At 41.3% G+C, this 27727-nt stretch overlaps 2 protein-coding genes and 1 pseudogene across 4 annotated transcripts in view; all 3 read left to right on the top strand.

Moving 5' to 3' along the window:
• The first annotated feature begins 290 nt into the window (after nt 1-290).
• On the top strand, nt 291-2667 carry LOC148215793 (uncharacterized; annotated as a pseudogene).
• Nucleotides 2668-7349: 4682 nt separating this feature from the next.
• On the top strand, nt 7350-20592 carry SULT2A1 (sulfotransferase family 2A member 1). Of its 3 annotated transcripts, none has more exons than XM_025172766.2 (8): nt 7770-8344; nt 8892-9041; nt 9987-10125; nt 12394-12602; nt 13751-13877; nt 15411-15505; nt 16269-16449; nt 17857-20592. In XM_025172766.2, the coding sequence occupies exons 3-8, from the start codon at nt 9990-9992 to the stop codon at nt 18006-18008; spliced, it is 900 nt and encodes a 299-aa protein (XP_025028534.1). In that variant the 5' UTR covers nt 7770-8344; nt 8892-9041; nt 9987-9989; the 3' UTR covers nt 18009-20592. The 3 variants fall into 3 exon arrangements, with proteins under 3 accessions (XP_007437580.1, XP_025028534.1, XP_025028532.1); XM_025172764.2 differs by having other exon boundaries at nt 8869-9041; XM_007437518.4 differs by lacking the exon at nt 8892-9041 and having other exon boundaries at nt 7350-8344.
• A 1959-nt stretch (nt 20593-22551) lies between these two features.
• ARHGEF40 (Rho guanine nucleotide exchange factor 40) overlaps nt 22552-27727 on the top strand; it is a 42842-nt gene continuing 37666 nt past the window's right edge. Inside the window, exon 1 of the mRNA XM_088142800.1 lies at nt 22552-22769. Coding sequence (XP_087998926.1) covers nt 22767-22769 — 3 coding nt within the window. The 5' untranslated portion in view covers nt 22552-22766. The remainder of the gene's footprint in view (nt 22770-27727) is intronic.

Below are 27727 nucleotides of genomic sequence, written 5' to 3'. Positions count from 1 at the left end.
CACTTGCTCTGAACTGGGTTTCTGAACTACAAATTGAGATCTCACCAAGAGCCATAAATTCTCTAAATAGTTTTAGACAAGCCATCACCTCTCAGCCACACTTCCAGTACAAATAAAATAAAAAAATATTGGCATGGCAAACAAATATTGTATAGATGTCTCAAAATTTGTTCAAAGCTTTGAACACTAAAAACACTAGATAAGTGCCTTATTTTGTTGTAGATAACCCTGCTCACAAAACTAGCAGTACAGTATCTGTTGTGATGGACATTCCCTGCTCACCCACAAGCATGCTAGATATTTCACCACATCATATGCCTGAGGTTGGCTCTCAAGGATCAGAAATGCAAGTATCCCCAGCAGACTGTAATAGTGGTAAAAAGGAGATGGCACCATTGCTGGCCCTGAAAGAAAGAAGAGGGAAGTAGAACTGCAGCTTATCTGTCTCTCCTGTCACAAACCTCAGCAGTGTTGAAAGCAGGGACATGTGACCAAAGAGGTGGAAAATCCCCTGACTGATATTGGTGAAGCAGGACCATCCCATGGGAGATATCTAAAACTTCAGAAGAAGAGGGCTGTGGAGAATGGACAGAGAGTGAGAGAATTAGATGACATTTCATGTTCAAATGATATTGTGCAACTCATTGGTGAGCATAGGTGTATTCCTCAGCCAAACTAGGCTGCCTGTAACGGTATATGGGAATGGCCTTGGGAGACAGGAGGAAGAGCTGCAGACTAGGCAATGGTCAGATAAGAGGCAGCTGAGCCTGCAGAAGGAATGGGAGCATGGAAACTCCTTAGAAGGGACCCTGCCTAGTTTCCTGGACTGTAAGGGCAAGGGGGGGGGGGGAGAGATGTACTTTCAGACCTGCAAGATTCTGTTAATGTAACCTTACAATAAAGATAGAGCTAGTACTCTTGGGTGTGCTTCTTGTCTGGACTACCTCGAAGGGCTAACACTGCAACAGAGGTAGTGCCCTTGTCATACCTGCAGAAGAGGGCAGCGGTGGGGATGGGGAAGGATTTGAGATTCAGCAAGCCATTGTGGGTGAGAAGACATTCCAGTGTGCCATCTGTGCCAAGGCTTTCAAATGGGCATGGGAGCTGTTTAGCCATGAGGTGGTACACAATGAGAAACACCCATTCTGCTTCCAACTCTGCCTGGTGAGGGAGTGAGAGTGGGTAGAAGGCATGTGGTGGGCTGAGACTGTAATCTTCCCTGAGCTACAAATATTGGAGTGCCAGGAGATGAAGGCTATACATTACAAGGAACACAAAGCAAACTATTGTTTTCTCGATGAGCCTCTAGAATGAGTTAAAAATTAAACTACTGTTTTCAGACAGAGCTCTCCACAGCTGGGAAGAATCAAGGGTATTACTCCAGGCTTCCCACTTTCATCCAGTTATTTAAAAAGTTTTTAGAGCAAGCAGCTTTTTTAGTGTCTTTTGACAGTACATAATATTTTTTGATGTAGTTATATTGGGCATGGAGGGGCAAAGCAAGCTAGTTTCTAAAACATCAACTGCCCCCTCCCACAAATAAATGCCAAACCCTTGGAGTCTTTTCCCTCATCCTACTCATTCTTGGAACCAGCTACTCAACTTTCCCCTTTGCAGCTGCATTCAAGGCTGCCAGACTACATCCTTTAGCTGCCAGACAATGAAGTGTAGTGTATTCAGTACAAAAAGGGGAAATTGAAGGGATGCAAGAAAAAAAGTTGTAAAATGCCCTACCTATAAATTTTCCCATAGCTATCCACCCCCACTCACTTACACACACAGACTCATTCATTCTTTTTGTGGCTGTTCAGTCTTGCAGCATCCTTTTCCCATTTTGTTTAATAACTAGTAGCCACCAGCCACCCAAAAGCCATCAGCATTCCTTGAGCAAGCAAAGATCTTTTGTTGTTAAAGTGAAGAGCAAGCCCTCTGTAAATTTACACGGTTGTGGCAGTTGGATAAATGAAAGAAGCCACTGGTAATTTGTACAACCGAGCCACTGTTTTTCTCTGTCCCACAGGTGATCTCTGGTGCTTGTTGTGTGGGCGCGTGTGTTGCTTTCTGTCCTGCTTCCCCTCTCTCACTTCAGGCTTCATTGAAGCACCATTTAGACTTCAAGAACCACGCCCTCGTGCACATGTAAGAGCGGCCTCACCACTGTGAGCTTTGTGGAAAGCATTTCAAGCAACCATCCAGTCTAGCTGAACATCGCTGCATCTACTTGGAGCAACGGCTGCATCACTGATTGGCTTGCCCCAAGATCTTTGGGACCCCTTATAAGCTATACTGACACACTGCCCCAAATGGCCCTTTGCTTGCCTGGCCCATGGGAAGAGCTTTGTGGTGGCAGGAGCCCTCCTCCTGCAACAGAGGCAGTGCTGTGATGAGAAGCCCCACGTTGGTGGCATTTGTGGCCAGCACTTTGCCTACGGAGACCGCCTTCATGTCCATAAGCAGGTGCACACTGGTGACCGGCCATTCTCCTGTGTCCTTTGTGGCCAGGCTTTCGAGCAGTCCAATGCCCTGACTTCCCACAAGCACATCCACGTAGGAGAACAGCCCTTTGCCTGTTCTACATGCAGCAAAGCTTTTAAATAGTCATCCTATTTAGCTATCCTTGCTTGCTTGCTTATTTATCTTATTTATATGGCTGCCCATCTCACGTGATGTGACTCTGAGTGGCATATAAACAGCCATAAAAAAACATTTTGAAAATATTAAAAAATTTCAAAAAATTATGTTATGGTGAAAAGGCTAAGAGAGAGCCTCAGATTATGAACAATGGAACCACCTCGTCATTCCCATACTGGCAAGCAGCCCTATGTCTGTGGGGCCTGTTGCAAAGCCTTCATCTGACCCTTCCTCCTGTTGTAGCACAAGCGTGTCCACAGCATTGCACAATCCCACTGATGCCAACACTGTGGTAAACTGTTCATTGACTTGGCCTGTCTGGCAGTGCATGAGAAAGCGCATACAAGGGGAACCCCCTAACAAATGCCCTGTCTGTCAGAACGGCTTTGCGCACCCGTCCAACCTGCTGCAACACCAGCAAATCCACCACGATGCATAGGAAAAGTGGTTTGGCATCTGATCTGCATTAAGGTGACCTTGATTAAATGACATCTGATCGCGCTACTCCAACCTGTATATGTGCTCTGATGGACTGAGAATTCCATTTGCACATCCGTTGGCACAGTCCACAAATGATGCTCCAGCTTTGCTCTATGATTACACAGATATATGATTATTCATTCAATGTTTCTCCTGCACTAGTCTGGGTCCTTAAGAAACCATTGTTGAAAATTGTCATGTGAACAGCAAGTATATAATATTCAGAACTGACTGCTCTGAGAATCCTTGCTGGATTTGTTTTTCTTCTTGTGGCTAAGTTTCTAGCACACAGATAAGATTGCTGTTCCTGTGTAGTCAAAATATGGGTATCTGAGCATGCAGTTGATCAAGAATTTAGATAATTATAATGCAAGAGCTCCAGTACTCTGTATAATCCTGGCCTGCTGAAAGCAATGTTCTAAGTGCAATGTATACATTGGCTTAATTAATTAAATGTGTCCACTGCATTTTTTAAAAGCAATTTATTTGCACTGTCAGCTCAAATTCCATTGTGCATCGATTAACTCTAGGAAAAATGCATTTGAGGTTTTTGTAGGAAAGTATGAATAAATAACATCTCTAGCAAGGGAATATAAATGTGTGTGTACAAACATTGTAAGAATGCTGATCTTTCCTTGCGGCCGTTGAATAAGGAAGGACGTTCGTAGTATTAAAACAAAAAGCTTAGCAAAATGCCAGGAACATCTCTCCTAGTTCAAGCTCAATTGAAAAGACATCCTCTAATTGTAAGGATGTGTTTTATGGTGGAAATGCATTTCATTATTTCTAGAATGCAGTAATTTCGGTGACCTTTGCTTCCCATATTATGAGGAGTAGCCATTTTGTGAAGAAGGAAATCAGAGGCTTCAAGTCCTACGGCCATCAGGTGGAGCCAGTCGAAGCATTACATTCACCCAAATAAGCTTCCAATTATGTTAATTACATGTAGTGGAACTACATACTTACATTGAAATAAGCACCTTTCAGGAGTTCGCAGCAGTTTACATACATTAGCTTGGTTTTTGATGTAATGGTCGGTTAGGAGAATGTGCAACAGCAAGCCCTAACGTTTTTGAGCTCTTGTGTCCCTGTTCTTCTGTATGCAAGAAAAATAGTACCGTAGGGTCCCCTTTTGGCTCCAAGCCAATTATAATTCAGGACCTCAAACATGGCAGCTGGGGTAGGCCAATGTAAAGACATCTCATTTGGCGCTTACCAATCTCTCTGCCCCACCTAACTTGGACAGTACAGTAGATCCTCTTTATATCCTGCATGTTGCAAAGGGAAGTGCTGCCCTTGTGCTTGTCTTCCTTTCTAGGAATGTCTCTAGACCCCGTAAACTGTCTCAGAAAATGAAAGTGATGAGCAGTTGTAATTGGTGTTTCATTCAGAATGGTGCCTTCTTGTCCACCCCTCCAGGACCAAGGTAATAAAGGGTTCCTTGTGGGATGGAGGTTACTAAGGTGGCAACTAGAACTCTGGTCAGAGGATTGTATTAAAAGAGTGTTTTTCAAACATGGTCACTTTAAGATGTGTGGACTTCAACTCCCAGAATTCCCCAGCCACCAGAATTTGGGAGTTGAAGTCCACACATCTTAAAGTTGCCAAGTTTGAAAAATACTGTAGTAAAATAATGCAGAGCTTTAAAGAATGCACATAACTCCTATTGACAACTCACTATACCAAAGGTATCTTTCTTTGAAGTCCTGCATGTGCTGGAGAAGACAGCCACCCAATCCTGGGAATAGCCTTAGCTTTTTTTCTTTTTCTTTTTAAGAGTTGCTAACAGGTGCTACACAAGTACCACTACTATTTATGTATGTATGTATTTATTTATTGTATTTATATAGCCGCCCATCTCACACAAAGTGACTCTGGGTGGCGTACAACAATTAAAAAGAATAAATACATAAAAACAATTACAAATAAAAAACTATAAAAGCACATAAAACAGGAAGGGGTAAAATTAATAAGGGAGCCATCGCAAAATCCCCCCAGCACCTTTTCTTTTTGAATCTGAAGCGCTGCACAGCCCGCCTTGTCTAGTCTTAAGGGCAGCTATTTTTGTAAAGAACAGTCCCCCTCAGCAGCCGTTTTATGACCATGCCTGTAGCCCACTCATAAATTGCAAATACGTCCACTGTATTTGGTTGAAAACTCTGGATTATGATGCCACTTTGAAGACAGTCTATGGTAGCCTCCTTCTATCTTGTGCTTCCAATATATTGGATTTCTACTTCCATAACTCCCAATCACTGTGACCAAAGTCCCACAGAAGCTGAAACTCCACACATCTGGAAGGCACCATCTTGGGGAAGGCCAATTTATTATTGGGCAAAGATAATAGTTTATCATAATTAGAAAAAACAGACTAATTGGAAGCTAATCTCTGGCACAGAAGGGAGGAAGAGGAGAGAGAATTTAAGTCTAAAGCTCACCTCTTTCTGTCTGTTTTGTAGGTGTGCAGATTATAACAACAAACCATCAAATTACTGACTATGTCGCACGTTACTCTAAGCCCTTAGTTGGTAGGATATGCCACGATGGCCTGCTTCACATATATTAAGCCAAAGAAAGTTTATAATTAGTGCGACTTTTGAACACAGGCTCAGCTATTGTTACAAAACTCAGATGAGAGAAGCTAAAACAGTATTCACATGGAACAGTCACTATTGTGGAGCCAAATTCCTTTTATGCCTGTGTATGGCTGGGGTTAGTGTTTGTGTTTCATTCACAGATAAGATATATGCAGGTTTTTTCCTCTAGAGGGCATGGAGAGTAAGCTGCTAAACATGATTTTTTTTTTTTAATGGCTGTCTGCAGAGCATTGTCTGACAATAATCATTGTCTGATTATTGGAGAGTGGGGGAGGAACAGGCAGTTAAAATAAGAGGGAATAGGGACTGGATTCAGCAGCATCCCATCCTAACATGGTGGAAATTAACCTCAGATGGTTACAATTCAAAGTTTTCTATCCTACTCCAGCTGAGGAAGTCCCAGAACAGCTTACAAAGATCAAAAATAAAGCAGCCCCTCCCAGTATACACCATAACTCAGTGTTTCTCAACCTTGGCAACTTTAAGAAGTGTGGACTTCAACTCCCAGAATTCCCCAGCCAGTATGGCTGGCTGGGGAATTCTGGGAGTTAAAGTCTACACATCTTAAAGTTGCCGAGGTTGAGAAACATTAGCCTAAAAGACACATCAGTGTTTATGCAATACATTAAAGAAGTAATTTAAAGATTCATTCACAAAACATGCTAAACGTGGTGCACGTTAACCTGAGTTAGACTATCTTTCCCCACCTGTGCCTAGTCACAGCAAACGTACCCTGGCAGCCTCTTTTTCTGCTACGTCCCCACAATCTTGCGTCTCGTCCGTGAGTGAAACAACTTTGGCTATACCAATGAAAGCAGAATTTTCTCCTTATTCCAACCACTGCCTCAAAGTGTATAAATCCTGCTCAGTTTTACCCCCAGTTATCTTGAAGGGAAGCCAGGCGACTGGTACTGACTTGAAACAGAAGCAATAGAGGCAGGATAGGGATTGGCAGTGGGTATAGAAAATTTCATGCCAGTATAATTTTCTATCAACTGAAGGATGGGTGGAGAGCGTTTCCACTCAGCCGTGGGAAAGGCCTTTACTGTGTTGAATGAGCCGCTGGAATGCATTCGAATGAAAACCCTAGACGTGTATTGTGTTTAGTACATCAAGATATTAGGAGCATGCGAGGAAGTAACATCGAAACAAATGCTTGTGTAAACAGAAAAATGACAGGCCATTCAAAATAACAACATTTTCCAACAAAGCGGCAGCCATCAAGGATTTTCATTGTATAATGAAGCAGTCTAATTTTGTAACACTAGAAATATTTCTGAGGGAAATTGGATCGTTGATATTTCAAGGCAAGCACTTCTAGGCGGTGATCTTCCTTTCATACACAAAAAACAAATATGTCCTACTTTCCAAGAGTTGTGGGGAAGTCTTTATACCCTCAAGGGAAAAATTCTTCTTCTTCTTCTTCTTCTTCTTCTTCTTCTTCTTCTTCTTCTTCTTCTTCTTCTTCTTCTTCTTCTTCTTCTTCTTCTTCTTCTTCTTCTTCTTCTTCTTCTTCTTCTTCTTCTTCGTTTCCTTTATGCATGTGGGTGTAAAGTCACAAAGGCAAAAAGTGTCTTGGCTAAGTGGGAAATACTTTCTTAAATCTTACTTATAGGAGGACAACTACAAAGCTGTTCCTTGCAGACTGACATTCACAAAGCCATTTGGAAATTCTTCCCTCCCGACTGGAAGGATAGGTCTGATATGTGATATGCATGCTGAAAATAAATTATGTCCCTCCAATAGTTATGGTGCATTGTTACAATTGCACATTGTTACAATTGCTGCTTCTACTAGTTTTTGTGTCTTTTGGATGAAACGGCTTTTAGAGACTAAGCACTTACATGTTTTATCTGTTTTTGACTTATCATGGAACCTATTAATTGTGGTTTGTAAACCATAGTTTATGGATCAGCAGGTTGTGTAAACCTAGCAAATCTATGTATTTAAGAAATCATGACTGAACAAAGTAGCTTAGCAGGATGTGTGACACAAATCTGAGGTTACAATCTTATCTCCTCTCCACTCCCATTGACCAAAGAGTACATTTTATTAAATTCAGTAGGACCTCTGGGAAGACATCCATAAGATGTCCTTGAAGCCCTTGAGTTATTGGCTGTATTTACAAAAATGCAAACCTAAGTAGAAGCGAACAAGTGTCATATCTGTGGCAGACAATTCCCTACTGAGCAATGTCTGGATCTAGCTAAAAACATTCAACTCTCTTGATCTCTCCAATTCTGTGTCCAGTACCTGTTTTTTTAGGAAATTGGAAAATTGTACACTGTTGAGTAAAGGGAGAATTAAGTAGGTGGATAAGGAAGGATTGGGGCGGGAAGGCCAGGCAATGGTCTTAACAATAACACAAGTTCTAGCTATAGAGGGCGAGACAAAACAACACTTTCAGCAAGCCATGCCTACAGTTGGGATTCAAAACATCTGATGCATGTTTCTTCCACCCACGCATTTTCTTTATTTTGCTTTGTTTTATTTTTGTTCAAACTAGGCCAGCTAGGCTGAATGCACTCTGGGCAAAGTATTTAGTTAATCATTAGCCTTTGAAGCTGCTTCCTTTGATAAGTCTCTTGGTATGGCAGTTTCTCCCTCCACATCCCAGGAAGAGACATTTTATACAGGTGAGTGTATAAACACATATATGTGCTTGGCTGATGTATGTGTGTGTGACATCAGTTTAGTTTACTCCTTACTTTCTTTAATTTCTGCCTTTTTGTGTGTATGGGTTGGTCCACAATCCCTTATATTTCCTCCTCCTTCTGTAATGTCAGGCCAAAGAGATAGCTTTGGCCTTCTATATTTTTCATGAATAGTATGAAGCAGTGTTTTTCAAACTTGGCAACTTTATGATGTGTGGACTTCAACTCTCAGAATTCCCCAGCCAGCTGTATAAAGCATGAATACAACCCATGATTAAGGCCCACTCACAATCTGTTCATATTCCACAGTTCTGCATGCCTGTGACATACAACATGTAAGACAAAGGGTCATAGCTTTAAGGCAAAAGCAGGTACCTGTGATTCGCAGACTTCATGCAACTCCCAACTAATTTTTGAACCACTGGGGTTCCCAGAACCAAGCCACCAAAATCCACCATCAATATGACAATTTTCCACAGCACAAATTGAATACTGTGTCATTTTAGCTCTGACTTTCTGGTGATACCAGGCACACTGCAGCCTTTGGAATCGGAAAACAGTAAGGAAAATGTGCGCTCCCTGGCTGAAGACAAAGTTGCCCACCACTGCCATAAGAGCCATCTGCCTCAACTGGATATTCTAAATCCCCCTCTTGACTTCCATTTTTCACTTTAAAAAGGTAGGTTCTCCCTTCTACCGGTTAGGAAGATAAGGAAAAATAAGGAACAATGGTGATGTTATTCCATAGCTTTTTGTGCATGTATGGGTATATAAATACCAAGAAGTGAAACACAGAAAATGGCTATAAAGTATGAGGCAAAAAAATGTACTTTTTGATATTAAATATATTTATACATGCATTTAAGTCAAGATGAAAAAAGTGAGAGACACCATTTTGCGTGGTTTTTGTACTGCTTCTTGCTTTACAAATAAGCATGTTTCTGGGAAATGCACCACTTATCTTAAAAATACTGTAAAACGTCTTGCAGGCAATAGTATTTACTATTGAGAATACAGACCATTTTGTCACAGGCACGGACTCAGGATAAAGTACATAACTTGAAAGAGGCGAACTATAAAGGGAGAGATCAGAGAAAAATAGTATAAACACTGACATGATTATGTTCTGACTCCTGTGCAGATGAAGCAGAAGAGGACGGAGACAACAGCTGCAGACCCTTGGCAGCTTAGTGTAACAACAACTGTTTTCATTCTTGCACATACTCTTGTGCAAGCATGATTCCAAAGCTTTTGTGACTTGTCCCGTCTTTTTGGTGGAAGGAGACTTGCAATTCTTGTCTTGGGCAAGAGTTTCCCAGGGGCACATTTCTGATCACTCACCCCAAACTGCTATAGTTGTAGACATTCTGGCATTTTCACATAATATACTAATACTTAATATTGTTTTGGTTTAGTGTGTTGGGCTAAGCCCATTCATTGTAGTTACCTTATTGTGTGGACCCAACCAAATAAAGTTGATTCAATAACTTGTGGTTGAACAAGATATGATTTTGTGCGATGTGTGAACCCAGCAACTCAGTTCCCTAAATTTGACCCACTGTATATGACTTCAAATATGACAATTGCAGTGGTAGTTCTTATGAGTTCTTTTTTCACTTCACAGGAGATGGCTTCCCGATGCATTGAATATAAGGGGATAACATTTCCCCCTGGATATAATTCTGTGGAGAGCCTTTGCTTTGCTGAAGAGAAGTTTCAAGTGCGAGATGATGATATCTTTAATGTCACATACCCAAAGTCTGGTAGGAGAAGGAACTGGTTAAGGGATTGGATTAGGATTTGAAATCAAAGGGCACATTCTGCACTCCTGGTCATCTGCAGGGGGACACAAGAGGGACAAGTAAAGTCCCACGCATTGTGACATCACACAAATGACATGAATGACATATACCACCTTATGCATATCATGATATATCACAACTGATGCAAGTTGCATTATTCAAGACATTTGATACTGATGTCATAATGCATGTGCTATCGTTCTGGCTTCTATCAGATGCCTACACCTGCATTTCTTTGGAATGGTACAGTGCACAATCTTGATTTGGATCTGTTCCAAATATTTAGGGTTGCACTTTTTTTTTTCTGGCCTGAGGGCCACATGTGATCTTGGAGTAGTGTGCCAGGAACCATATTTCAAAAAGGAGGTGGGGCCAGGACAAAAATTAAATTTGACTTCAAGTCACTTAAATGTAGATTAACTTTAATTTAACTGAAATTAATATGATTACTTCTTGTGCATTTAGTAATTTTCCTTTTCCATCAAATTATAAACTACAAATTTGTGTGGCAGTCACTGGAAGGGTTTTGTAAACTAGTCTAACATTTTAGAAACTGTATATGGTGCACAAGCTTAAGACTGTGCCCCTTTGATTTAAAACATTGGTGCATAGCCAAGTCAGACATGTTCTAGATAAAACCCTGGCTTTTTTCTCAATATACCATCAATGAAGATCATAATCCAGCTCGCTGCTGGATTGCCCAACATTTCAAAGTCCTGGGAGCCAGATGATATAGTGGGGGGGGGGGATTTACGTAAGGCAACTCATTCTCTATCTACCAATTTAGTTCATGACAGAACTGGCATTGTGGGTGCTCTAACTGGATGGCCTACAAGTGCAGATGCTGGGTTCACCTCACACATGAGCCCAGAAGGGAAGCCAGCAAGATGCTGTCATGAGACGGGAGATTTCCTTAAGGCACTGCTGATCAAACAGGATGGCTAGGTAGTCTGGATCAGGCCCATGGGCTGGAGATGTCCACTCCTTGCAATGGACTAGAGATGTACTTTCATACTGTTTTCTTATGTTGATGTGGGTGTCGTTTAAATAGATGCTATGCAACTGAAGTACACTTAAGGGGAAATTTTCAAACAAGTTTTCCAAATTTAAACTTGCATGCAAAAAAATATAGCCTGGATTCCCACAGTATACTTAATCGGATTAATGGTGGGTTTTTATAAACACTATAACCCAATCAGCAGTGGAGCAGAAGAGGGTTAGTTTTTATACAGAACTGGCCTGGATTTGCTTTGAGTTAAACTATCCTCATCTGCTGAGCCGTGATATGCAAATACCAAAATCCAGTCAAACGCAGGGCAGTTCTAAAGCCCTAATTAATTTGAATCCATGAAAAACTGCTGCAGATGGAGTGGGACTGAAAGCTAGAGTCCTGCCAACCAGAGACTATACCTCCCTAGCACTGTGGCACCCAAGCCAAGCCCACTGGCCAATAGGGAAAGGATGAGTGGTATTCCCTGCCAATATTGTCCTGGTGGAAGAGCTCATGGGATTATCAGCACAGGCATCTGGAGGAGGGCAAGGGAGACAAATGAAGACGTGTGTCATGAAGTCATAACCATATGCTTCAGCTTATATATTTATGTCTGAGGTGAATCAGAATAATGGAAGTCACATCACTGTGTGACGATCTCATGACACACATGTAGTTTTGATGATGTAATTGAGGCTTGTAATGGATGCTACTGGATACCAGTTAGTTTTTGGAGGTATGAACACTGCATTCCCTAAAATGGCAGCTTTCACCCTATTAGATCATATTCTGCCAAAGCATTGGTAGGTAGGTGGGTTAGTGGCTGACTGGGTTCAATATAGTATACAGATATGGTCGCTGATTATTTTATATGGTTCTAGTTTGATCCATCACCTAGCGTTCCCTAATTGCTAGTTTTCAGGGAGAGAGAAGGAATAAATGTAACTGAATTCAGGTACGGATATTTAATCATTTAACACTAAGAGGAAAGATTTAAGATGATAAATTTTGTACAAATTGAAATTTTAAAACATGTTCAGAAATGAGACTTAAGAAAGTCAAAATTTAAAAAGGGACTGGAATATTGCTTGATTTTGAATTTTGGAAAATGTCAGACTGCAGTCCAAAATCCATACATTTGAGAATAAGCTCCATGTATGTTAGAGAAGAACATTTATAGGACTGTGCTGCCAGCCTCTTAAACCTGCAGATTTCTTCTTTCCTCCCCTTCCATCAAGGAACAGTGTGGATGACTGAGATTCTAAGCTTGATTCTCAATGGAGGTAACCCAACCTGGAATCAAAATGTCCTCAATTCCCTTCGAGCTCCCTGGTTCACAACCTGCCTTGGCCTGGAGACAGCACATAACCTACCATCTCCTCGTCTGCTCACCTGCCATCTCCCCATCCAGATGTTCCCCAAAGCTTTCTTCAGCTCCAAAGCCAAGGTGGGAAATGAGACATTAACCATGGGTGCTTAGTGCTTATCTGCGAAGGAAAGGGCCTCTAATATGGAGAACAGCTCATATTTTCTTGGTGGTGTTTGTCTTGGCCGCTCAACTTTTTGCCTCTTACTAGCTAACTTATAACTTTTGGCCATGCCGTTTTTTTACAGTAACACATAATCATTCAGTTGCGTTGCATAATTATAGTGACGGTTATAAAACAGGTTTGAGCATTCAGTATGATTAAAATTAGTCTCAATTTTAATTACACTAAATTGCAAACCTATCTGAATTGCAAGCACACATCCTGTGGATGTACCAAGACTAAATTACATGAGCATGACTTACAAAAATTGTATTAATTAGATGTGTTGTTGAGTTTCATGGTTTGTCATTGGACTATACAGTATATAAACAGCCATGAATCCGTGTGGATTTGGTGGTATAAATAAACATTGACAACTCAAGGATAGGTAACTGTTTCAACCTCAAGGCTACCTTGGTTTCTGACACAATGGAGATAGAAATGTAAGCATGTACATATGTGCATTATGTAGATATAATATGTGCATACACCTGTGTTTTCATGCAGGGACGCAAAAATACACATACACACAAAACACACACACAACCGCTCCCCATCCATTCCCTTCTGCCATATGAGTAGCTTTGCCTGGCATCTGTCAATCTTCTGTGTTTGCTTAAGCACAGGCCAAAGATAGCATTGTCATGTTTCTCTTGGACTATATAACCAATTTTACTTTTTCAGTCTTCTAATTATTATTTGTGCCCCAAGACTATTTCTCTGAAGATATTTTAGGAGTAAAACTTGCAAAGTTCCCAATTTCATTTTATGACATATATGTAGAACAAGGCAATCTGTGGTCTTCCAAATGTTGTTGGACACCAGCTCCCATTACTGGCCAGCCTGGCTAGAGAGTTGGGAAACTCGAGTTCCACAGCATCTCATGTTGCCCATTCCTCTCTCTGACTCTTTAAGGTAACCATTTTATTAATTGTTTGCAGTCCTGAGTATTTAATACAAACAGGTAAAGCAGGGTACAAACTGAATAATAAATAACTAAATATCTACATAACCAAGTCTCTGAGAATATCTTCCATTGCTTTAACACGGTTTTTTCCCCCTCCAGGTGATATACACATTGCGAGACCCCCGAGATGTGCTTGTTTCCTACTATCATTTCTCCAAGATGTGTGTCCCTTTTGGGGATCCTCTATCCTTTGACCACTTCTTTGTGAATTTCCTGAATGGGAATGGTGAGTTGGAAAAACAGAATAAATGGAGAAGAAGATGGAACATGTAATAGACCTTGAAGGAGATCAAATTATAATAATTACCACAAGAAACATTGATAGTTCCCTACTTCATGGGGCTTTTGAATAAAGACTGAGACGGAGAAAAATTGATTGTGTGGTTTTAAGCTACAGCAGCTAAAATGGAATTTCTCTGGAAATGGCTTACTTCGTTTATTTGTACATTTTTTTCAGAGGCATCTGCTTGGAAAAACTTGGAGTCAGGGCATTAAACTAAATGAGTTTTACAGTGGATTTCATTAAGTTGTTCCTGATTGTTCTAACCAAGTCCAGGTTCTTTTCCATACAGGCCAAATAGAGGCCTCCTCACAGCTCTAGTGTTGCTTGGATGTAGTAGTCCTGAAACTGGAGGGGAGAAAAAGCTAATATTCAGCACCTAGGACAAATGTCTCCTTTATCTTGTCTTCTTAAGTGTAGACTTAAGAAGAGACATCATTTCCAACTTCCCCAAGAGCATGGGTGGCTTAGATTCCTGAAGTGAGCCTTCCCTAGCCAGGGCTTCCCCAGTCAAGGTCCCTCAAATGTGATGGGATTGCAAATCCAAGAGTTCCTAGCCAATATGATCAAGGCAGGCCATTTTAGCCTAGGTCTCCACTTGTGTTTAACCATGGTGCAAACACGTCTTGGCAATTTCTTTCTTTTTTTTCTGGAGTGTTCCCATGACATTGTCTTCGTGTTGTCCTCAGTATATGAATGAGACAGGCTTAAACTACCTTAGCTGTACAGGTGTTAAAGTAGTATTCTCACCATATCCAAGGGCAGCCTAAGGACAATGAAGTGATTGCCTTGAGTTACAACCAAGGCAATAGAGGTGGGGAAGAACTGGAAATAAGGCAAGCGAATTTCATCCAGTCCAGTTTTCTGTCAACTCAAGGAAGAGTAGATACCATAACTGAGAAGCGAGGAAATGTCCTTAGAGGCTTCCTGTATCTTAAAGATTTTTTTCCAGAAGAATTTTGTCAGATGCAACTTTTCCTATCATATTGCTGCAGGTGTAAGAAAAAATAGACCTGTTAGATTTCTCATTTATATATTTCTATTGAATCAATCTCTTTAAAAACTGACCCTGGTAATACAGTAGCATCTTTCATGCCTTCTCTCCGTCTGTAGAGTAAGAGCAGGTTTCCATCCTGCAGTGCACTTACTTGTGTACAACTGCAGACTTATAAAAAGAAAAGGATGTATAGCGTGGGATTTTGTGGTGGTCTCCCTTCCAAGTACCACCAGGTCTGACTCTTTCTGAGATCAGCCAAGCTTTGCTAGGTGCTGCCACCTGCTGTGACACATGAGCATAGGACTCATATTTCAGTCTTTTAGCTCTGTGCATGAAGGTCAAGGATGGTACTGTATTGGGAGGAAGGTTACCAAGCAGGATCTTAGTCTACGCATTTTCCACTCTTGCAACTTGTGAAAAGGAAACTAGGAGCAAAGCCATTCTGTAGGTCCTACCTTGTGACAGTGTCTTCCTCTCTGCAGTACTATTTGGATCCTGGTTTGATCACATTACAGGCTGGATGGAGCAGAAAGGAAAACTCAGTATCTTCTTCATTAGCTATGAAGAAATGAAACAGGTGATTGTATGGGGCAATTCCCGTTTTTGATGGTTTAAAGAAGGATCAAGCAGCATTTTTAAGGCAAGGGTAATACTTTAAATACCAGACTGGGAGCCTCACTCCCAAAAAATAGAGAGGAGAAGGCACAAAAGTGGATAGTGCATTTAATATTTAATGTACTTGTAAATGTAATTTAAATGTGATTAATAACTACAGCTTTATAATCAACAGTTTTTATAGTTTCTCCTGTCTCTCTGATTAATAGTTATAATGAAATATTTAGGACCACAATCAAGGTTTTTGGGTGGAAAAGGATAGATGCATGGCTCTGGGCTTCAGGTTTTGATCTCCTGATCTGAAGTTATCTCCCTAGTGGAAATGATGAAGAAAGTACTGTATACAAACCTATTTAGTTGGTTCATTAACTGACACAACCAACCAGATATATTTTATCAAAGTGAGAAACAGAATTCTAAAATGTTTTCCTGGAAAGGAGAGATTTCAGTATTTAAACAGGAAAACATAGGAAGTTGTCTTAGATCAAGATGGACCATTGATCTAATAAGTCAGTGTTAGTCTTCCAAGCTCTTACTTTCAGGATAAGTAAATTTGTGTAATTTTACATCCATACAATGCAGTTGTTAATAATGAGTGCAAACTTCATCATCCAGAAAATATCTAGTTTCATTTAAAAAAAATCAAATTTCTAGATATGAGACTTCCAAGAATGTCAGCCATTTTCCTGCTGTCTAGTTTTCTTTCCTGTCTTGCTTCCTCTCAGGATCTACGTGGCAGTGTGGAACACCTTTGCCATTTCCTGGGGAAGAACCTGGATAAGGCAGCTGTCACCTCAGTGATGGAAAATGCCTCCTTTGAAGCCATGAGGAAGAACAACATGTGCAACTCAACAATGCTCCCTAAGGATGTTATGGACCAAGAGAAGGGGACCTTCCTCAGGAAGGGTGAGAAAAGGCTATAGAAGTTATGTACTTGTGGGTTCTCTATAACTTAAGAACTGGAGAAGGAACATGAGCAGAAGCATGCCAGGCTAGTAACCAACAATTGTGTATATTTTCCTGCAGTTACCAGTACCAAACCACAGTGCCAACAGAGGCAGAGCTGTAATATAATATAACAATTAAGCAGCAAAATGTTCAGGATATTTGGGGGTGGGGGGTGGGGCACAGCAGTGAGTTGCATGTCCCTTGTGTATGAATATTTGGAGTAGATAGCCTGGTACCTTCCAGTGCTTTGGGACTCTGTCTTTTCATTGGCTATACCCAGCTGATGGGAGTTGAAGTTTGTAACCTCGGAAGGATACTGATTTATCTATCCTGTTCTGGATATCATAGTGCATTAGATTTAGGTGAAAGAAGAGCAGGGAGAGGATGTACCATCACTGTACAATCTTTACCATGTCAGCAAGAACAGGAGAGATGTATCACCCAAAAATATTTGTCTTTATGAATGCCAAACTAAGTAATGGAGGCCAGATTAGTTGACGTAACTGCAACCATCAAGGACTAGGTGGGGAATAGCACTGTAATATTTGCTGCAAATATACAGGATAAGCGATAACAAGGCAGCAAATGACATAACAAGCCAATTCAGCAGTTTCAGATTTTGGCTGGTTGGGCACTGTCTAATGCTAAACAAGGTGTCCAAGTAAAATCTCTGACTCCCTAGCTCTATAAAAGTAATAGACAGGCTCATGTTCCCCCCTCTGTTTTGATTTCTGACCTCCCACCTTTGAACTGCTCAATTTCCCATTAATTTGAAGCATCATAAAGAATTTCATTGGCATCCTCAAAGTTTGGGGTGGTGGTTTTGCACAATATATTTCATTTGTTTGCAGGAAAGCTGGCAAGGAAATGCTTTGTTCTGGTCTACCAAGCTCAGCTTTTGGATCAGGTTTAGGCTGTGTTTACATAGCACACTAATCCAGGGTTAACTGAACCATGGTTTAGTGAATTAACTCATTTCCTAGGTTCCCTTAATACATTGAACCATAAATTAACTCTACAGGCTGGATTTGTACAGCATACTAAGCCACAAACTAACCAACCACATTTAGCCTTGCATGTGGTGGAAACCAAATTTTAGAATACAACTTATTTCTGGAGATGCTTATGAAGCAGTCTTATAGGTTAGTGGGAAGTCAACAAAACATCTCACAAGAAGGCAGGCAAACTGTTTTGTTTTGTTGCCAAGGAGACTACATGAACATCCCCATATAGCCATCACAAGTGTAACTCAATTTGAAGGACCTTTATGAAGAGCTTCAGGTTTCTGTGGACCAAGAACATTTTCATTTAGTCCAACTGTATATGTGTGTGTGTGTGTGTGTGGTCTTCAATCATATTTTCCAGGTATTTGTGGAGACTGGAAGTCTCATTTTACCGTGGCACAGTCTGAATCCTTTGACAAGGTTTACCAGGAAAAGATGCAGAGTCTAGGAGGAATCTTCCCCTGGGAGCAAGTTAGAATGGAAAGCAACTCTGGAAGAAGCCTTAATTCCTGAACTTAAACATGCTGGAGCTTACCACCTACTATGTCAAGATGTTTTCTCTCATCCTGATGGCTTGTTGCTGCTGTAGTGACTCAGAAGAGTAAGGAAAAGCAGTTTAAGTACGCTCAGAGGAACAGGTAGTTCAGGGAACTGAATGTGAAGGACACAACGATGCACATGACACATCCTTGTGAAGGCATTTACCACAGCAGCCTTGCTGGGGCTAAACAGAGCATAGCGCAGTCAGTACCCGGCCAGATTTTCAGCTTGTAGGCTGCCCTGGATTCCACTGCAGGAAAAAAAAATTGGATCTATTTTTTTTCCCCTTTCTAAACAAATGTTATTAAAGCAAGCAGTGAATAGCAAGTGGAAATATGAATACAGTAAACATCCAAAGTGCAGAGTAAGTAAAATTAACTCATCCTCTTGAAGGGGAAGGAAGCAAAAGAAAAACAACCACAAAAATTTTAGTGCACATTAGATTGCTACAACCCCTCATGACAGCAATCATATTTAGGTCCTGACAATGTGATTTTCATAGACCCTGTTATTCATACTGCTTGCAGAAACAGCTTCTTCCTTATTCCTTAAGATGAAGGGAAGAATGGATGTAAGTGGCACCAGTCCAGAGGGATGGAGGTGACAGGGACCAGGGGAACCAATGTTTTTTAAGGGGAGCCAGGGCAAAAGCTTCTACGTACAGAAGGGGCTACATGTCACTGGCAGGAAATGAGTGGACAGACAACGGAGGCTGTAGGAGGGGGGAAGGGGAGGCTAGGAGGCCCAACTGGGTTGGCAAAAAGCTGACTTTATCTCACTGTCTGACTTCCCTGGCTATAAGATTTTAATGAAAAAAAAATAGTCCTTAAACTTATTTGTTCTTCTGGCTGAAAATCTGGAAGCTGATGAAAGCAAAGTCATTTGACTTTCTCTGCAACTGCCAGCTTCTCGAGTATAAAAATCCTTATTCCACCCTATCCTTCTTTCATTTCGGGCTTAGCCCAGCTGGAACCAAATAGGCTGGAAAGTTTAGTTAGTTTGCTTTTTAATTTTTTTTCCTGGAATCCAAACAGAGGCTAAAAGAAAAACCTTGAAGAAAGTAGCCCCTCCCTCCTATTGACATATGAAGTATTGCTGAAACAGGGTTGGTCTATATGAATGTCTGTGTGTGGCCCGCAGTTAATTTCTAGAAATTGGGGAACAAAACGAATTTAGAACTCCTAGCATTTATCCCATAGCTATGTAGGTTATTGTGGTTCTGGACTGACAAAGAAAAACTATTTTACTCACAGATCGGACAGGTTAAAAAGATTAAAAACTGCTGCAGAAGTTAATTCACTTTATTGGATAACAATCGCTTAACAGAAATAAATCACCTAGAAGCACTTTGGAATTTTACCTCTCTCTGTATCAAATTCTTCTGTTTGTTAGTACCTTATCTTCTGTTTTCCAATGTGCAAATGAGCTTCCATGTTCAGAGGATGTATGTCTCTGCCAAATATTTAGAATAAAGAAAAAGGAGATTTATAGGCACCCTGGAGAAAAGCAGCTGGCAACTCTTAGAACCAAAATGCCAAGTTACATGAACCCCCCTGCCTTCATCTGTCACCTAGCTATGAATAGTTGGTTTTCTGGTTTAATTAATATCAGATATTGTGTATTTGTAAATGTCCATCAAAGTCACCCAACTATATCTCAAACATTATATCATCATGGACTATTCATTCAGAAAAGGCAGGTACCAGACAATGAAACAAACACCTTCCCACACATTTTTGCCTTTAAGAACATACGATTCTTTTTTCACAAATAAGTAACGATTATGGTTGCATTTCTGCATTCCCATCTTCTCCATTTTTAAAGAACATTCAAAACTAAATTTTGTACTAAACCATTCATTGAAAATTATTTATTTACCACTTGAATTATTTTATGTACTCCACACCATAATAAACAACAATTCTTAGTCCAGATTTGCTGGCGAACAAGGTTCTAGTGGAAATCTCTGAGCACTAAAAGCCTTGGAGGAAGAGATCTCCATTCCTCATGAAATCCCATTTTTAGATATTCATCACAGTATCTCCTATTGTTACTTTTCTTTTGGAATTGTTGTATGGGATTATACTTGGGACAACACATGGAGACTCACACTCAAGGTCTGTTCAGTACTGTCAGTTCTCTGAGTGTTAGTAATGTTGCTACTTGCACTTCTCTGCTTCAGTAAACCACTTTTTAAGCCATTGATCCATTTTCATAAACCATTTGAGTGCTGGGGCACATGGGGAGGCAGGGACTGAGGGGGATCCATAGGGGTGGCCCAAAAGTCTACATGGGGGTTGCAACTGCACTGTTGAATACTGTACACCTAAAAAGGAGGGAGGACTTTGACTGAAGTCTTGACTTTTTGATCCTGACACCCTTGTGGATGGGTCCTATCCAGCTGATTCTTGGCACGTGCAGGGAGGTGGGACTCAAGTAGTGAGCAAGCCAACCATCTGGTGGACTTCCACAGACTGCTGGTTCCTGATAGCATTTTGGGAATCACTGCTTTGGTTGTTTGAAGATCATACCCTAAGGCAGTGTTTCTCAACTTTGGGAACTTTAAGAAGTGTGGACTTCAACTCGCAGAATTCCCCAGCCAGCATGCTGGCTGGGGAATTCTGTGAGTTGAAGTCCACATTTCTTAAAATTCCCAAGGTAGAGAAACACTGCCCTAAAGTGTACCAGACAGGCTTAGTATTTGAGTAGGGGTGTAAAGTCTTTGGCCCCAGCACCATAGAAGACCTGCCAAGCTGAGGATGCGACCTCCATGACTGCCTCCAAACATCATTGTCCAAGTTTTAGCGCTGAAACTGATAAATGGGAGACGTGATTACATGATCATGGGAGTAGTCATATTCTTGGAATTGCATTTTAAAAGAAATCCAATTACAATTTTGTTTAGGAGTATGGCCCCCAGCACGCTTCTTAGTGCTTAGAAGACCTTGGCCTGCACACTCTGGCATCAACCTCAATTTCTCTTGCTGAAATTGTTTTTTTACACGACCATGAAAGGTGCAGCAACTTGTCCTTTTTTGCATGCTGCCCAGTCTTTTAACAACAGTAACCAAGGAGACAGCCACCTCTGGCATAATTCAAGCAATGGGAACCAGCAATTTCCAAACCAGCTCCACTTAAGAACATTTTTCTATGATTACATTTATATTTCATCAAGATGGAAACATTTGGCATAGGCCACTATGGAGGAATGGTCGGTGAAATTAACAGAACTTGCTGAGATGAATAAACTGACTCCTTTGATTAGAGAAAGGTTATTATTGACATTCATCAATGACTGGAAACCCCTTATGGACTTTTTGCATTAAAAAGCAAATGATTTTGTGACTTATGGTTTTGATGATTAGAAAGAATAGGTTATAAAAAGAAGGGAATTATGATGGAAAGAGAGGTTTGATTAGAATTGTATATATAACTGTCGAGAGGAAGATCAGAAGCCACTTTACACATTTTTTCCGTGTTTTCTCTTCCTTTTTCTTTTTCACATTTATTCTACTATATTTTTTTCTTTCTTTGAATGTATTTCTTATTATCTATGTAACATTTTTAAATAAAAACTATTTAAAAAACATTTATATTTCACCTTTCTTCTAAGAACTAAATACAGAGTACATGATTCCACTCTCTGCTATATCCACCCAACAATTTTGCAAATTAGATTAGACTGAGAGATACTGGCTTTGTTACATGCGATTTTACATCACGATTTGCTGATATTCACTGAAAAACTGTTTACACCACACACTGAACAGTGGTTTAGAAACCAGAATGATTGGGTTCACACAACATCTAAACCACCACCAAGTGAATTGTAGTTTGACCTAAGGGTTTTGTTCACACAGCATACTCAACCCACTGAAATAAAGGCCTGGCTGCTGCTTTAGAGGGGTTGTGTGTGTGTGTACTGTCTTAAGGTATTTTAAGTACCCAGATTAGGTTTGGTTAAGTTATGATTCATTGCAGAAACCCACGAAATGGATTAAGTAACCAGGTTAAGGGTGTTGTGAGAGCCCAGCCAATGGCTGCAACAAGGTGGGGATTTGGTCTCCTCCTCCTAATTCAACCCTCTAGCCGCTGCACCACACTGACTCTGATTTACCACACTGATAAGACTGACTTAAACCGTTTTTTTGGTTTTTCTCTGAAAGAGAAAGTAAATACAGTAAAGTTTTGGTTACAAAAAATTGGCAGGATTTAGTCGGCCTGGCGTGGTGCAAGCCTTTTGTCCTTGCTTGCCAAACACAGAAGTGTGAGCCATCGTTGACTCTGATCCGAGAGAAATGCACTCTGCACAAGCTCAGAGGCACTCTCCTAACTACACCCGACGCAATGTGGGGCGGCGACTGAACCGTCTCGAGTGGGGCTCCCAATCGAGCTGAGATCTTCCCGAAGGACTCGCGGCTCTCCTCTCAAGGGTACTTGTAGGAGGCGGAGAACAGAGGCGACGGCCGAGTCTGGTTCCCCCTCCTCTCCCTTCCCCATTCACTCAGCGCTGCCGCAGTCGCGTCTCCACGTGCCCTTGCCCGGGCTCCGGCGGGGACTGCAGCTGCAGGCAGCCGCGGCGTCGGGGGCCGGGATTTCTGCCAGGGGGTGGCTCCAGGCTGGGCTAGCAGGCCGAGGCGGGGAGGGGGCGCAACGCGCGGCGTCTCGACTGGAGGCGGCAGCGACAGATCAGGCGAGCCCGTCCCGTCTGTGCGTCCGGCTGTCTGCGCCATGGTGAGCTGAGCTCCTGCGCGATTTTCCCGGGCAGAGGGGAGAGCGGGGGGGAGGTAGCGCGGTCTTCTGGCGATTGCAAAGGGGTGGGCATTGTGCTGCCTTGTGGTGGGGAGGGCAGCTATGGGAAAGCGATCCACCCCCCCCCCCCGGTCACCTTCAAGGACTGACACCAGCACTGGACAAGAGCTGTGGGACATCAGTGGGGCAGAATGGAGACGCGGGGCGGGTGTTGGAGGCTCGGCTGTTGTAAGAAACCATTAACTCCCGAGGGGATCGAAGGGAGTTATTATCTTGGGGCAGTTTACCGCTAAAGCTTAACCATGTTTACTCGTAAGTAAGGGCTGCTGATGGAACTGGCTCAAACGGATGGTTGCAGTTCTGCTCTTTCATCAAAATAGCCAAAGAAATGGATTCCCTTCTCTCTCTCTTTTTTTTTTTTCAGAGCATGCTTATATGAATGAAAAGGTGAAGCCTGTTGTAGTTCTGAATAGGAAACTAAAAATTGCCGCGGATTAATTAACACGGAATACAGAAGTATAATTTTGAGCTGGCTTGAAGCTCTTTCTTCACCCATGATGCTCAGCAAGCAATATTTCTTTGTGCTTCCTGCATCTTTAATATCAGATGAAACCTACATTTGTTACAACCTATATTTATTTATTATTTATATATCTGTTGCCTTTATATCCTGCCTGTACTTTGAAAGCTCAAGATGGCATGCTTGAAGGCTTTTCCTCATGTTATCCCCTCCAACAACAACCCTGTGAGGTAGATTGAGCTGAGATCATGACTGGTCTCAGACCATGCAGTGAGCTCGTGACTGAGTGGATCTGGAACCTGTTTCTCTCCCTTTAAGCAGTATGCAATCTGATGTGATTTAATGCTGGGTTTTGTTTTGCTTTTTTCATTCAGCTGTGTGTGTGTGCTTCCCCTATCCCTTGACAGCATCCTTAAGTTTATTGATTACACTCATTAAGAAAAATACCTTTCTGTTTTGGAAGAGGGGGTAATCAAGCATCTGAAAAGCTGGATTTTTAGGAGAGAGCTGATCTCACCTCTGAGTCTTGACCTGGCTGTTCTTTTAGCTGAACTAAAGTTGGATGCTTCAAGCAGAATAGTTTTAAGTCCTTCAGGATTTAGATAAAGCCGTATGATCCAAGGGAAGGTGGGAAACTGAAGTCCTGTTGAAAAAATTACAAGAAGAGTGATCTGAAGGTGGATTTAGTGTTCATTCAGTATCCGGAAAAAAAAAAGTGTGAGGAAAGGTAGATCTAACATTTCACACCAATGCATATTAAAAAGAATCTCCTCCCAGTATCTGGAAGAGACATAAATAATCTCAAATGAGTATTTTGGAAGCAAAACAGAAAGGCTTTTCTTCCCCCTTGTTTGGTACTTCTTTACTGCAGATCCCCCGCCAGCTGTTTTCCCAATTCCGGGAATTGGACTGCATGGGTGAGATTATTTCTCTCCATCCTTGGAGTCTAATGGTGATGGGGAAGAAAATGATTTTGGGGGAAAGAGCTGGAGCCCAGAAATGGCTGGTGGGAGAAGGCTCAAATACCTCTTCCCTCTGTTCTGTCTCCAGTTTGTTCTCTCCCCAGCCCCCCCACCCATAGGCACCCACCAAACTGCTTAACTGTTGAAGAAGCGCTTGAGTTTTCTTCCACGTGATTGGTCCACCATTTAGTTTGGTCCTAGTTAACCAAATTCTTCTGGTTAGCTAGGCATGCTAACAGCATAGCTACCCACAGCGTGACTCGTGTGCTTAGGCAGTGCTCACAGACTATTTACAGGACTGTACCTTGTTTCAGTGCTTGAAGTGTCAAAAACAAAGCCATAACTTAGGGCAGAGCATAGGTCTGGCATGAAGAAAGGGCCAAGCCGCAACCGAGGCAAAAATGAGCAGAGAGCAACAGATAGGAAAAACAGTATATGCACCTGAGATTCAAGAGTACCATTTCAAGTCAGGAAAGACAGCGCTGAGCAAAATAGATAACAGTCTGGGTTAACACATTACATTAGCCAAAATGGGATTAGCTTGTTGTGTAAGCACAATTATTGTGGTTTGTTATACCACCATACACTGAAGCATACCTATGTTGCAAACCACACGGGCTGAGTTTACACAGCATGCTAAGCCCAAACTAAACAAAATATATTATGGCTTCGTATAATGCACGAACCCACTCCATATCTGGCCAGATATAAAAGAATTTCCAATGATTTTTGCGCATAATTTGGCCATTATGGAGACAGTTCTTATACTTCAACCCCAAGTATCTGAGGGATAGAATTTATTGTGAAGATTTATTGAGGAGAAAAGCACTACACCTATTCAGCAAGGGCAGTTCATAGATAATTTTTCAAGGTTTCTTTTTCACCATGGAAACCATTCCTGGGTATGCAAACGTTTGCAGGAGCGTAATCATGATAACCAATGGTGCGTAACTACCCCAACAACAATGCTTGAGCTTAAGGTGACACTTTGCAAAGATGAGTGAGCCAGAAGTACATTTTTAAATGAATGGAAATGAAGAGTAATTTAAAAAGAAAATAACAAATCCTGTTGCATTTAAAGCAAAGAACTCTTCCACTGGGGATACCTTTTTAATCAGAATATATTGATAATTAAAAATGAACACAGTTTTAGATTTGTAAAATTTACTGCATTCTAAAACAAACATTTACAAAGCAAGTTCATGAAATCACATATGATTTGCCAGCAATATTGCTACTGTTCATAAGAGTGGAAAGGAATTGTTTTTACCTGAACATCTGGCTGACAACATAGTGTTTTTTGAGCTCCAGAAGTAAGGCCAATGGAGGTAAGCAATTTAAATTCCTGTTTAGAACAGCAGCAGTATTTATGTGTAAGAAGAAAGTTGTTCCTGAAAGTCAGGCTAGGAAGCTAAATCAGCTGTAGTCTGATTTATAAAAAGAATACAGTTTGCAACTTTTAAGTCAAGTGAAAGAAACAATTTTTTTGATGATAATAAAAATACAGAATACGATGCCCACTTGCTGAGTATACTGCTGATTCTCTGGATTTAAGATCTGATTGCTTTTGAAAACAAAATGTAGGATTAGAATCCTAGTCTTTTCAAACCGGGCAGTTCTTAGAAAAGATAGTGGTTACTGTTCATATCTAAGAAGAAGGGAGCAAGAAGTGATCTGAGAAGTGAAGGCTGTCTTCACCACACTTTGAGCAGTTTTGGATCATCCAGGAAAGTTTGCAATGCTTTATCTCCACTGAAAATTATTATTATGTTTGAAATGGCATTACAGCTTGAGAAGTGGATGGTCTAAGTGGACCTCTGGGTGACTAGCAGCAGATCCACAAGAATTTCTGATTTGCAGAAACAAAATGACTCCCACGTACTTTAAACTACAGTGCTGCAGTGAACAAGGTTGGGAATAATCAGAAACACATTTTTTGTGTGGAAGGAAGTTAAACAGAATTCAGTTCTGTAACCAATTTGTGGACTTGGAATTCTTCATTTGAAGTGCATGTCTTTTGGACCTGGATCTGGTTGGTGGATCTTAGGTATTTTCTTTAAAACAACAACCCAAAGTAGATTCTGCAAATCTAAAGTCTTTATCTTTGCTTTAGCAAACCAGCAATGCCATTTTTCAATGGCTGTGTCCATGATTCTTCATCAGTGTCAAATGAACACATACTGTGTGAAGTCACTGAGTGAGGAGGTAAAGTGGTGAACTATGATATGCCCATCCTCCAACTAAATTCACCAGCAAGCAATTTTAATCAAGAAGCGCTCTCTCATCCTCTCCTACTTATGTGTCGTGGGAATAATAATGGAAAGGGGTGTTGTAAAGGTGGTTGAGGTAACCCTTGAGTATTCTAGGGACCCACACTAAAGATGCACCCCTCCCCCTTTTAATCTAGTAGTGTTTTGCGAAGTTGGTTATACTGAGACATAGTGATGGCCCAGTGGCAATTGGTAACTTTCATAGTTATGGGAAAGTTTAACTCTGGTGTCTCTGGCCCATTGCTGGGGAAAGACAAAGAGTTGGTTGGGGCTGGGGAACCTGTGACTATCCAGAAGTTACCGAACAAAATAGTTCACAGCGTCCCTCAGCATTTATCACAGAAGATCTGGTTCAGCGACATTTGGAGGACCACAAGTTCCTCAATTCTGTGCCGGGATAGAATTGTAGGCGTCCCACGGTTAGCTGTAACCACGCCACTGCCTTTTGCCAGTGTAAGAGCCACTGCAGTGTAGTGTCTGTTGTGTTGGATTAGAAGTTAGGAGAACCAGGTTAAAAACTCTGCTGTCAAGCTGCTGGTTGGCTTTGGACCATCCCTTGGCCCTGCACAAGACACTGAGCTGTATAGACACAAAGCAACCATGGTTTAACCTAGTAGGTTGTGCAGTGGCAACCTGCACTGTTACTTTCCAGACAAGCATGTGATGCAAATCCAGTCCTTTGAACTGGTGAGCAAACCATGGTTAAATTCACCATGGGTAAAGGTGTTGTGCAAACACAGCGGTGGTTTTGCTCTGAGATAAATCTGCCTCCCACGATGGCTCTGGGAAAGTATAAGTATGGGAAGTGGGGAGAATGTCCTTTTGTCCTTCATTTCAGGCAGTAAAATGTCTTTGAACAATCTTCCCAATAATTAGGAATCAAGCCTTGCAAGTTCAAACTGTGGCTTCAGATCAGTCCTCAGGGTGCAGGCATCTGTGGAGAAGCTAGTTTGACTTATATTAATAGTCATAATGACAAAAATGTGTATGTATGTGTGTGCCTTGATTCCAATATAATTATTCTAAAATAATATAAGACAATTGCTTTCGGCAAAAGCCTATTTGGAATACAGGTAGTCCTCGACTTACAATCACAATAGGGACCAGAAAATTCATCATTAAGCAGTGCGGTTGTTAAGTGAGGCATCACATGACTGTATCTGATTTTACAATATTTTTTGTGGCGGT

Source organism: Python bivittatus, unplaced genomic scaffold (assembly GCF_059951505.1).
Source record: "Python bivittatus isolate LINGU-HERP-01145 unplaced genomic scaffold, Pbiv_v1 ctg000440_np1212, whole genome shotgun sequence".
NCBI classification, from domain to species: Eukaryota; Metazoa; Chordata; class Lepidosauria; order Squamata; family Pythonidae; genus Python; species Python bivittatus.
The sequence above is the reverse complement of the archived record's forward strand: the minus strand, read 5'-3'. Positions and strand labels throughout refer to the sequence as shown.

What these genes read in the sequence shown, in the direction of transcription:
- SULT2A1 (XM_007437518.4), top strand. Translation starts at nt 9,990, where the DNA reads ATGGCTTCCCGATGCATTGAATATAAGGGGATAACATTTCCCCCTGGA. An exon ending in TCTTCAGCTCCAAAGCCAAG is followed by an intron (nt 12,603 to 13,750) that starts GTGGGAAATGAG and finishes TTCCCCCTCCAG; the next exon opens with GTGATATACACATTGCGAGA. An exon ending in GAATTTCCTGAATGGGAATG is followed by an intron (nt 13,878 to 15,410) that starts GTGAGTTGGAAA and finishes TCCTCTCTGCAG; the next exon opens with TACTATTTGGATCCTGGTTT.